The sequence below is a fragment of the Rhinichthys klamathensis genome, unplaced genomic scaffold, assembly GCF_029890125.1.
Source record: "Rhinichthys klamathensis goyatoka isolate OS25496 unplaced genomic scaffold, OSU_Roscu_1.1 h1tg000427l_1, whole genome shotgun sequence".
Taxonomy (NCBI): domain Eukaryota; kingdom Metazoa; phylum Chordata; class Actinopteri; order Cypriniformes; family Leuciscidae; genus Rhinichthys; species Rhinichthys klamathensis.
The window spans coordinates 111437-124791 of NW_026606924.1; the positions used below are offsets into that span (position 1 = coordinate 111437).

The following is a 13355-nucleotide window of genomic DNA, read 5'->3' on the forward strand; positions in this document are numbered from 1 at the left end:
GGTGCCGAACGTCACATCACTATCTCCTGCAATTGAGTCCTCACTCCCTTCACTCAAACCTGACAGTTACAATGTGATGTTGGTTCAACATCATGCTTCCACTCTCAGAAAATGAAACGCAACAACTACAACTGACTGAAAACCACACAGCCTAAAATAAACTGAAGATAAAAGAAGATTATGGGTCCTATCATACACCTGGCGCAATGAGTTTCGGGCCAAAATGACCCGAGGGAAGGATGGAGATAGTTCACCCAAAAATTTAAATGTTGTCATTAATTACTCACCCTCATGTCATTCCAAACTACATAAGACTTTTGTACATTTTCGAGACACAAATTAATATCTTTTTGATTGAATCTGAGAGATTTATGTTCCGCCATAGACTGTCGACACAACTTCCACTTTCAAGCCCTAGAAAGTTAGTCAAGACATCATTAAAGTAAGCGCCGTGGTTCTCTCATGAACACGCTTTGGAGAATAGTATTTTGTAAAAAAAAAAAAGGTATTTTTGTTTTATTTGCGCATGAAGCTCTCCATATCACTTCATAATATTGAGGTTAAACCACTGAAGTCACATGGATTACTTTAATGATGTCTTGCCCACTTTTCTTGGGCTTGAAAGTTGTATTTGTAGCTGTCTATGGAGGGACAAAAATCTCTCCGATTTCATTAAACATATCTTCATTTGTGCTCAGAAGATGAACAAAAGTCGTATAGGTGTGGAACGACATGAGGGTGGGTAAATGATGGCAGAATTTGCATTTGTGGGTTAACTAACCCTTCAAAATAATTGGAAATGAACAAAAACGATGAATGACATTCTGCAGAGAACAGCAGAAAATTAATAATTTATTGAGCATCATTTTCTTTCCTCGTTTTCAGAATACATTTCCGAACATTGCTCATCATCTTTATATTACAATCTGGACATAATAATCAGACAGTTGATTTGTCAATGATATTTACAGTTCACACACACACTAAAGGCTACATGAACCTAACAGATATTAAATCAACACGGCTGATATTCACACCAACAACAACCAATACCCAACTAACAGGGAACATAACTTTGCCTAACATTCTGGCAACGTTCTCAAAGTTATGAACAAACGTTCTTCTGGTAACGTTAATAGATTGTTTGTCAAACGTTATCTGGGGTCCATTTATAAAATGTTGCGTAAAAATTATTTGATCCTGCGTTCATTTCTCAAATGTGCGTACGAGTGTACGTGAGAAACTTCTCTTTCAGAAGTGAAATTTATAAAGCGCAAATAATCTTAAAATTGTGCGCAGCTGAATGGTTTCCGATCTCCGCTTTGTAAATGCCGCCTAATTAATGTCATTAACCTATAAAAGAGCACCAGTCAACATCCAAATCCTAAACCAAATCCTTCACCACATATTTATATATGTGTATCAATTTCTTTATCAATGCAGAATCATTATTTTGAAAAACGTAAATTGCTGAAAGAGAAATAAACTATCAAAAGTCAAGGGTCAAGATCCCAACTAAAGCAAACACCGATCATCATAATGGTGCTTATTTAACAAATAAAACATTTAAACATCTAAACCTCTGATAATTCTCAAATTTAACTTCTATGTAACTAAATAGATATATATTCTATAACTTTCTATGAGAGAAATAAAGGTGGAAGCTGGTGATGCTGTTTGTGGAGTTGTTTAATCCTCCTCTGCTGAGATCTTGGGATATATAATGACTCATTTTATCTTCAGTTGATTTCACCTAAGGCTGTGGCTGAAGTCAGTTGTAGTTTGTGTTCTTGTGTTTCTCTTTCCTTCAGTGATTCTGCTTGTTTACAGCAGGCGTCCGGATGTTTGAAATAATGTTTCAGGAACATCATACAAACTGGAAATTTTAACATTTCCATAACCAAAACTAAATGTTTTGGAAAACATTCTTAGAACAAATATTTGTTCGATGGGTCACAACTGAAGTGCTCCAGTTTCTCATTTCATTTCTCAACTAAGCTCACAAAACACGCACACACATGCAGACATGCATCAGTGTAAAACATCACATTTAATATGAATGATGCCATTAGTGTAAACATTTGTACAGTGATCCAGACATGATTAAAAAACATAAATACTCAAACTTTGATTTACATCATTAATCGTTTCCATGACAACAATAGTCTCAATTAAACCCTAATTTCCTGATTACACCCTCTTTTACGGTCATCAGGGTTCGATTGGGCCTGAGAAACAGGGAATATTGATTGTCATGGGATTCTCTATATATATTCTGCTGATGCAACCCTTGTCAAATTATTATAAAAATGTATTTAAATTTAATTTAAAATAAAATATTAACCAATAAGCACTGGAAATGATATGGAAAAGTCATGAAAATTAATTTGAAAAGAAAATAGGAATTCGATGTCCATGCTGGTTATTAGGCCTAATGACAGAGTTCCCTCTCAAATATCAGTTCTCGACCAAACTCTTCTCATTGGTCAGTCTTGAATCTTTGTTTACAATTAGTGATGAGAAGTTCGGATAATTTTACTGACTCGGATCTTTGAGTTTCGTTAAGCAAATTTAACGAACCTTTTTAAACTTTCGTTCAATTCAACAGAATTTAATTGAAATGTTACATGTTAATAGCCAAATTCTACAACATATCTACTTATTCTAAATGTGATCAACATTTGCATAAGAAAAAAATTGATAAACATTTGCATAAGAAAAAACTATTTACACACTAACAACACTATTTACAACCATGCAAACCGTTAGTGGTGATGAGCAAGCGGGCTGTTTCTGTAGCAGTTCATCCGTCTCTCAGTTGTGTGACGCCCTCTACTGGGCAAAGACATGAAGCAGATCTTTGAAAGTGCTGGATTAAATACAGCTTCCAGTTCTCTGTGGACGTTCATGTGTCTGAACCTGTTCCTTGTTCAAAGAGTAAAGAGCCTACAGCCGCCGGTCAGGTGATGGTTTGAGTTAGGCACTGGTCTCCTTGTTCTATTGTGGCTTTTTGGTACACAATTGGTACACAGTTTTAATTTTACAAAAGAAACTTGTATTCACTTTCATCTGTTACAAAAACACAAGCTGTCTTGATTAACCCACATGCAACATTGGAAAGCGCAACTCTCAAAGTTGAATTTCACAGCCATTTTCCACTCACTTTCCGTTTTTCTGCGGCACAACTTTAATAATGGTGCTCGGGTGAGGGGTGGTGATGGAATCGGAGTCTTTGTCTTTGAGACTTCCTGCTTCATCGGTGTCCTTATCTCGGCTGTTCTGATTGCTCTGGCGGATCTTCCGCGTCGAATAAAGTGCCGTTGCCTCGAACAGCCGCGCCATGAAAGCCACGCCTTCCCGTCGGATGTACGACTTTCCAGCGAAGGTGTAGAGGATGGGGTTTATGCAGCTGCTGACGAAGGCCACGGTGGAGGTGAGCGCTCGCAGTGACGTCGAGATTTTCTTTAGTCTGTCGGAGGAAGAACAGAAATGAGTTTGTAAATTAGCCGGTGTTACTGAGGTCACGCCGCAAGCGTTTTCTTAAAGGGGTCATATAATGGTACATGCACTTTTACAAGTTGATTGTACTGAAATGTGTGTTGGCAGTGCCTGTACACAACCATCATATAATGATAAAAATCCATCCACGATTGTTGATTGACAGGAGCGTTTCAACACAGACCCGCCCTCGCTCGTCCGGTCAATCATAGTCTGCGCGGACCGGCGCGGTCATTGTTGATATGCTGGAGCACTGTCTATGAGCAGAATGGCGTCTAAGCGATTGTGGTGTTCTGTTCTTGGGTGTAATAACGAACACAGCAGTCATTTTAATGTTCCTAAATCCGAACCGCTGAAGACGCAGTGGCTGAGTTTGTTTTCGAAGGGAATATTCCCCACGAGCAACGTCAATGCTCTCATGTTTGCGCGAATCATTTCTCACCAGACTGCTTTATAAACGAGGATCAGTATAAAGCTGGTTTTGCTAAGAAGCTGCTCATGAAAAAAGGATCGGTACCAGCTATTCGTGTTCCTGCTGAACCTCCAGAAGAACTGAAGTGAGTGTAACGTTTTATTAAACTTCATATTAATATTTATATTAATCTTTGCAAATCGCTAGCTGCACGCTTCACAATGAATGTGTCTAAGGTTTACACTCAGGGTACATTACGGCATGTTTTCAGAGTTGTTTACAGAGGTGTTTTTGACCAGGTAAAATAAGTGTTTTCTTACAAATCTAATGAGAATTTTTAATTAAAGTATATTACAAACTTTTAATTTAGACCCTAAAGAATCATACTAGCTTGTACAAAAATGGCATTATATGACCCCTTTAAAGGTACTCACCTATCTTTTGTAGAACCTTCTGGATGTAAAGCAGCAGCCGCCTGTGTGAGGAAAACATTTTTAGAGCGTTTTCACATTTGAGACATTTCTGATTAACATTTTGACGTATAACACACACCTGCATCATGTTTACGATGTGGTACGGCAGCCAGAACAGCCCGAAGGTGACGATGATCACCAGGATGAGTTTCTCGCTGCGGATGCGTCTGCGAAAGCGCGTCTTGCGGATTCTGCGCAAGATACACACGTAACTGCCTATGATCACACCGTACGGCAACAAGAAGCCCAGCACCGTTTCCATACCGTACTGCATCGCCACCTACAGATGAACAACAACGGTCATGAGATATCCTTTTAACTTTCTATCCATCAAGGAATCATGAAAAAAAGTATCATGGTTTACACCAAAATATGGAGCAGAAAAACAGTTTTAAACATTGGTAATAATAATAATAAATGTTTCTTGAGCAGCAAATCATATTAGAGTGATTTCTGAAGGACTGGAGTAATGATGCTGAAAATACAGCTTTGATCACAGGAATGAATTCCATTTTACATTATATTTACATAGATGGTTATTTTAAATTGTAATAATCTTAAACAGTATAACGTTTTCTTACTGTATTTTTTGATCAAATAAATGCAGCCTTGGTGAGACTTAACAAATAAATAAACATTTACCCATCCCAAACTTTTAAACGGTAATGTATAGAAAAACAGGCACATTCCAGGAAAACAGCACTTGCAGCATTACAATCAAGTCAAGTCATTTTCATTTATATAGCGCTTTTAGCAAAGGATTGTTCCTGTGGACAGTGGACATTATCAGGACAGTGATAATAGGAAATTAAAGTAACAGAGATTGTACTGGTTCTACAGCAGCTCAAGAATAAAGTTAATCTCCAGCTAAAGTTAGCTTTGATCGATTCACCTCCGTTGCAACGATCATCAGTTATTTACTTAGGGGCCGTTTTAACGGAAAACTCTTCACTTTTCCTGGTAAAAAAAAAAAAAAAAAAAAAAGTTTTGTTGACTCAAGTATGAGAACACATTTTTAGAGAAGCGTTATCCTGGGTTTGTTTATAGAAAAAAAGTTTGCCGGAAGGTTTGTTGGACACACTACAAATATAAAAATAGATCTCTGCCAAATGTTTTTGGCACAAAACACTATTTGTGGCAGAAACATATGGAGAAGCTCTTCACTGACATGAAGGTTCAAACGGATAAATCAGCATGAGAATGATATACAAGCAGAAGGGCCCAGTTAAAGCCAGGCCCTTCCAACCCGACAGAGGCTGGGCAGTTTTTCCAAGGAAGATTTCCAGACATTACAGGCGTGAAGATGTGCGAAACTGATAGCATTCCCAGAACACAGGAACACTGAGCTGCAGCCAAAGATGCTTCCTCAAGAACTGGTGCAGACTTACAGCCAGCAGATTTTGCTTGAGGCTCAAATAACTTTTAGGTTACACCAAAACATTATTTTGCACATTCAGACATGTTATCAAACTCCAACTCGTAATTCCAGGTTGTAAAGCTAGAAAATGTGTAAAAAGTTCAGGGGGGTGAATAATACTTGCGAAAGACCCTGTAACTGCATCAGTCACAATTTAACAATGACAAAATAAATCAGAACTATGTGTTTATTATTGTTGGTGTAGTGAATGTTTATGTATTTTGAAAATACACAGGAAGTTTATTTACGCATGAGGAGAAATTATATTTTAAGATGACTTTTCATCATCTTGTCATCTCATATACACTACTGTTCAAAAGTTTGGGTGGATTAGATGTTAAATGTTTTTAAATGTCTTTTATTCCCAACAAGGCTGCATTAAATTGATCAAAAATACAGTAAAAACTGTAATATTGTCAAATTGTATTTCAATTTAAACTAACTGTGTTCTATGTGAATATATAGTAACGTGTAATTTATTCCTGTGATCAAAGCTGAATTTTTACCATCATTACTCCAGTCTTCAGTGTCCTTCAGAAATCACTGATGATTTGATGCTCAAACAACATTTATGATTATTATCAATGTTGGAAACAGTTGTGCTGCTCCATAGTTTTGTGGAAACCACAATACATTTTACTTTTCAGGATTCTTTGTGAAGAGAAAGTTCTGACTTCTTGAATATGTGTGTAATGTTTCGGTTTGAAATATTAGAGCAGCACAGACTCACATATTGTGGTTTTGTGTGATTGCAGTCACACACGAGATTCTCTGTCGTGTTTCGTTCCGTGGTCCTGAAAACCAAAACGGGCACTGAGAGTCCCAGAGCGAGAACCCAGAGTCCCACCATGACCCGTGTGAGCGCCCGGGGGTCCGTCACCGCAGCCACGCGCTTCGGCCACACTATCGCCACCAGCCTGTGCAAACTCATCAGCGTGATCAGGAATATGGAAGCGTACATGTTGGTGCAGCAGAGGTAGAACAGCACTTTGCACAGCGCCAGACTGAAAATCCAACTCCGCTTAACCAAATAAACCACGAAGAAGGGCGTCAGCAGCATGAGGAACCCGTCGGCGAAGGCCAGGTTCAGGATCAGGAGGGTGGTGACGGAGCGCCGGCGAGCTCGGGCCAGGATACTCCAGACGATGAAGATGTTCCCGGGAACGCCGAGGAGAAACACCAGGCTGAGGATGGTGGCGCCGGCGATCACCCCGCCTCTGTTGCTCAAGATTGTATTGTTTGAATTCGAAAACGGACTGGTAAGGGCAACTGGGATTGGGGACGGAGTGATGTGTTGGAGAGAAGAGGAGAAGAAGAACTCGCTTTGGTTTAAAGCCATCTCGGCAATCTGAAGAGGAAAAGAAGAGCATTTCGTCAGTGAATTGTGTGAAGCAAGTTTTAAACACTGTTTATACACACATACTGGTTGTGGCATTACAAAAAGTTTGGAGTCAGATTTTTTTTTAAATGTTTTTTGAAGAAGTCTCTTATGATCCCCAAGGCTGCATTTATTTGATCAGAAATACTGTAAAAACAGTGAAATATTGTTACAATTTTAAATAGCCATTTGAATAGTTTTAGGGGCCAAGCACCTTAAAACTCTGCATTTGTAACTCGTGCTAGACGGTCTGTCCGATTTTCACCAACACTGGCTCACATCATCTTCAGACCATGCTGGCAAAAGTTAAATAAAGCTTTTTGATAAACCCAACCGTTCTTGAAAAACGCGCAAACGAATTTGACGAAGAGCACGCCAAATTGGATACGAGGCTGTATCTCTGCTCCGCTTTAGCGAATCGAGACTAGTTTTGCTACAGGTCATAACGTGAGGCTACATGAAGTGTTTCGGCAAAGCGCCACCTACTGGTGAGGAGAAATGAAAAATGGCTTTTTTGCTTACAACTTCTGAACGGATCTTTTGATTCAAGGCATCATAACTATTCAACTGATCCCTATTCCCACATCAGCCATTCTGAATTGTATCATTTAATGCTGAATTTTATGACTGCATTAGCATATTGTTACGAACTAGGTGTGTGTCATCGGGACCATGCCCTGAAGGTACTCAGAACAGCAACACCTTCTGGTCAAAATTTTATATGGAATTGAAAAAATTCTAATAGCTTTTGATTAATTTTGCCTATTTTAATGAAACTGGTATTTATCATTGAGTCATACCGAGGAAAAATTATATACGAAGCTCTTTGAAAACCTTTCTTTCTCCTAGACCGTTGGTCCAATTTTCACCAAAATCAGCTCAGATCATCTTCAGACCATCTTCAGACCGAAAAAAAACTTTAAACATTTTTTGATTGACTAAACCATTCTCCAAAAAAATGTCTCAACAAGTTTGATGGCATAGTGGCAAGCTGATTCTGAGGCTGTTAAGGCTGATTTATACTTCTGCATCGGACCTACGCCGGAGCCTCTACGCAATAGACTACGCGTTGGTTTTCATTTATACTTCTGCGTCGTTGTCCGCGTTGACGCGCAATTACACATGCAGAGGGAGCATGTAAAAGCCAGGGAGCGGTTCTAGCAGACCAATCACAGCGCGTAGAATTGACGCATTGTTACATTTTTGGGGAGGTGCACGTCAGGGTAAGCGCGCTACTAACACAAAGCCTACGACGCAGCTACGGCGTGAGATCGACACATAAGTATAAATTGGGCTTAACTATGCAACAGTTTTTGGCATATTGACACCAAACATTGTATGTGTCATTAGCCGCGTCTCCATTACAGATTTGTACAAAAACTTTTGCGACATTTTCTAAATGTCGATAAAAACTACTGCGAAATGTAGTTTCACAATAACGCTTCAACCGATGTTATGTGACTAAAACGTAATTTTTTCCTCTCGCAAAAAGTGATTACAAAAATACAGACCATGCCGGCAAAAAGAATTGGCTGAAAAAACAACTCATGCAAGCGTAAAAAAAATGATTTCAACTGGGCGTATTTTGAATTCACAATTTCAATTTGCGCAATTTAAAGGGTAATGAACGCATCTATTGTCTCTTCACACTGACCTCACATCAAATGAACTTCTAACATGTTTAATTTAATTTGATAATGACTTCTGCTCAATCTATGGTTTTGTAAGTCAGTAGATAAAAGCATAGCTGAGCAATGACACTTTTCAGCAGTATTTGTTCTGTTTTCCCATTAATTTCTTCCATAGAGATTTTTTTTTAAATCAATAAATAAAATCTAAGCCATTAACCAAATCAACCATCTCTGAGATAAATCAAGACATTATAAATGTTGATTTGAAGCAAAAAATATGAGAACACCGTTAAAAAATACAAAGGTACTTTACGTGTTTTCTGCAGGAATGAACTACAATCCAGTGAATAATTTCACATGACATTACAGATTACAAAACTGTACAGTATTAACGTTTCCGTCATTGGTTTTAAGTAAAATCTGCGTTTTAAATGTCCTGCTCAATATACAAAAATATAGAGGTAGTTTGAAAGTTTAGTGAGGCTGATTTTGGTTATTAAAGTGAATCTTTACAAAATAAAAGCTGAAAAAATGTATTCAAGAGAAGCGTATAACAAAATGTATTAATAACCTCCTAGGTAATGTTTGGTCTTGAGAATCATCAAAAGTCAATGTCTCTAGGCCTATATAGATAAATGTTTTTGTATTGTATTGTATTGTATTTCCAGTACAGATGACTCGTTGGTGAAGCTGTTTCAGGTTCTATCCCGCCCTAATATAACTATAATATAATTTTTATCAACCAAAATTGCAGCTGAATATTGAGAGCAAACACATTTGCTTGCATTTTGGAGATGCTTTAGATATTAGACGCTCATAAAGAGGGTGTGAGCCAGCGTATATGACGTCTGTGGTCTTTAGATAACAGTGGTGGCCGGCAAAAAAAAGCAGACTGAAAAAAATCATTTCCACAGAGCCACTTTACTGTACATTAGTGAACGCATTAGCACACGGCAGACGCTGACAGGCTCCCTGATGCATTACAAACACAATGTTTAGCTGAAGTGATTACAGGAGTCTGCGGAGCATGATCATGATCTCATCACACCAGATCTCCGAACGCAGCGGCCAAATTCAATCTGACAGCAAAGCATCCGTTCAAGAGGCACCAGTGCGGTACACCGAGTGAAGAAACACAGACGACCAGAACACAGATAAACTCGGCCCATTAGAGGCCCTGGGGGAGAGGAGAGAACAGAGAAGCAGATCCAGGGAATGATACAAAGAGTGAATCTGACGTGAAGATTTGACAATGAAAACGGTGCCAACTCCAGTCTTCAGCGTGCGAGTGTAGAGACTCTTACATGGCCTCAAACTGTGTGTTCATTACTACAGGAAGTTCATACAGGAAATGATTTGTGAAACATTTGTGCTGACTGAGTTTTTTTGTTGTTTTTACTAGAAGGTGTATCTACACATTAACAGTCAACATAGTGTCGGCCCAGATCTGGCCTACATCTGGTACATGTGGATTCCACGCATACCAGATCTGGGCCGACACTATGTTTCTGGGATTTAAGCATCACCTCAAAAACTTTCAAACTCTTTGCAATATCTTTGACATCATGCACATAACCACTAGAAGATATTGAGATATTGAGACCAAACTCAACCTCTGTACTAGAAATCACTATAGGTATTACTGCAGCTTTTAAAAACACACACCGATTTGATTTCAGAATGTCAGCAGTGAAGTTGCTCATAACGTGAGCGATTGTTCTTGTGAATTGTTCTAAAGCAAACACATTTTTGTTGAAATATAGTTTCAGAGGCTTTGCTTGAAGATTAAATCAACTGTACAAGAAAAAAAAAGTTCAAATACTTGCTAATGACTTTGGAAATCATGCTAGTAAAAACGTATAAAAATGTAATAATATGTTATGTAATATAATGTAAGATATTTTAGGATAAAAAAAAAGCTATTTCAATACAAATTGCAGAAGTTCACGTAGAATGATATAGGGAAATATTTACTTGTAATGGACAGCCTACAGTAAATGTTTAGTAGTTTAGAGGTTTAAAAAACTATATATATAAAAGAACAAAAAAAACAAAGAGGCCAGTGAAAATGAAAAGTACTAACAAATTTATTTAATTTTAACTATTTTATTTAATTTTTATTTTTTATTATTTTTGTATTCTTATGAAACCTTTTATTAATGCAATTTTTTTTTTTTATTATTCTGTAAAGCACTTTGACATACCAGTGTGCTAAAATAAAATAAAATTTGCCATAGTAAACTTGCCTTGCCTTCAAAATGATTTTTTTCTTGCACAACATTTATAGCAACAGTAAACTCCTCAAAATGATGAAATATCATGGAATTATGGGAATGATGTGGTGAGTAAAACTTGTTTCACAACTGGAGACTCTAATAATTGAGCTTCTTCTTCTGTCTAAGAACTCATTCTAAAATGCTTTTTTGAACTACTGAAGTAGGAACTTGATGCTTTAGCACATTAAATAATAATAAAACTGACTTGATTTGATACATGCAGGCTCTGTTTCACAGTTTATGAAACTGAACTGAAGTCTGCAAGTCAAAAGGCCTTAAAGATCACGAGAAACAGATCCAGGTCTGTTTAAAGTTGTGAATCTCAGTAGAGATTAATTCACACGGCTAACCTTATCTCTGCAGCAGAACAGAGCACATGAGAGATTTCAATCAATCACTGTCCTGCATCAGAACCCACTTCAAATATATTTCTGAGGAACTTTTTCTTTTTTTTTTAGTTTTAGAAATGATGCGTGTGTAAGCAGTCTTTATTTCCTCCTGACCTTTATGTGTGTAGTTTGTCATGAGGGCGTTTGTTCTTTATCATCATTCAGTGATGAGTTGTCTACTTTAGCATTAATGCTGCAAAGCTTCTGTGGTCACAGATTTGATGATAAGAGGTCAGGGAACATTCTCAATGCAAGAGTCTTGAGAAGGACAAAGATTTTAATCATGAAAGCGACAGTTCATTTAGAAATGAAAGCTTTCATCTGTTACTCACTCTCATGTTGCTTTAAACCTGCATGACTGACCTCTGTGAAACACAAAAGCTGATTGTTAAAAAAAAAAAAACTTCATAATACTTTTATGCATACAAAACTTCAAATTAAAAGTTCAAATTTTATACACATTCAAATATGGAACATCACAATCAGTTACACTGAAAATAATTTGGAGTAGGATTTACTTGAAAAAAGCTAGGCAACTTTTTTCACTCAGAAAATGCTAGTAAATTTACAATGATTTGCCAAGTAAAAACCTAAACATATTTATCAGTAGCTTTAATTAGAAATATTTAAGTTAACTTTACTTGGAATATGGAATTAAGTAAACTTTACTTAACCTAGTCAAGTGAAAGTAACAAAGAAAATAAGAAATTTTAACTTGGCTAGTAAAAGGTTGAGTAATATCAATTTAGTTGAAATTTCCTTTGCATTTCATTTCACTCAAACAATAATATTGAATTATACCAGTATGGGCTTTATTTACTTAGAACTTCTAAGTAATTTATACTACATCATGTCAGATGTTAAACATCATGTGAATGCAAAGGCCTCAATAATTGGTAGAAAATACACAATGACGGTAACATTTTATGGATCGTTTTTGTGTTTGAATGTGTCATTTTGAGCAGAAAATTTACTCGAAATGTCACAAAATGGCAAGTTACTATAATCCTAACAACAAAAGCAATGATAAAACAGTGTAAATAAAGCTGGAAACGAGTGAAAAATCAACCTCATTAATTATTCAAAGTCCAGTGCATGATGGGAACCCCAGTATCAGAGAAGTTGAGTAATTTTTACTTAATTCTATTAAGTTTATATGTACACTTTCATTTCTACTCGCTTGAATTAAGTACTGATATGGAATTTACTTAGTTTTTTTTTATTCTTGCCTTAACTAACTTTTTCATGTAAATTTTTCATGTAAATTTTTTTTCAGTAGTATTTACTTCACCACAAAATCATTTTTTACAGTGTACTAACAAACTGTTCCAAGAACGTTTTCCAAACATTCTGTTTTGGTTATGGAAATGTTAAAATGTCTAGTTTTCTTAATTTTAGAGCAACATTGTTTAAAAGGTTATTATGATGTTTCTGAAACTTGATTTTTATCAACAACTCAACATTCTAGGAATATTGATTTGTAACATTCCAAGAACATAATTCCTTACAGGAATTCCTTAAGTTGCCCAGTTTCCTTAATGTTAATAGAACTCCATTTAAAGGTTAGTATGACGTTCCTAAAACATTCAAACACCTGCTGTTAACAAGCAGAATCACTGAAGGAAAGAGAAACAACAAGAACAGAAACTACAACTGACTTCAGTCACAGCCTTCGATGAAATCAACTGAAGATCAAAGAAAACATGAAATCTCTGAAGATCTCAGCAGAGGAGGATTAACTCCACAAACAGCATCACCAGCTTCACTTATTACTAACCAGATTGACTTTATTTCTGTCATACGTCTTCAGAATAATTATCATTTCTTATTGAGAATTAACAGAGGTGTAGATAGTTGGTTTGAAGTCACCATTATGATGAT

The 13355-nt window shown here is 36.8% G+C and overlaps 1 protein-coding gene across 1 annotated transcript; it reads right to left on the bottom strand.

The window, feature by feature from the left end:
* Nucleotides 1-2891: 2891 nt before the first annotated feature.
* On the bottom strand, nt 2892-7151 carry ltb4r2a (leukotriene B4 receptor 2a). The gene is made up of 4 exons (XM_056235654.1): nt 6531-7151; nt 4463-4663; nt 4345-4385; nt 2892-3469 (listed from the first exon to the last, which is right to left on the bottom strand). The coding sequence occupies exons 1-4, from the start codon at nt 7137-7139 to the stop codon at nt 3160-3162; spliced, it is 1161 nt and encodes a 386-aa protein (XP_056091629.1). The 5' UTR covers nt 7140-7151; the 3' UTR covers nt 2892-3159.
* Nucleotides 7152-13355: the final 6204 nt, after the last annotated feature.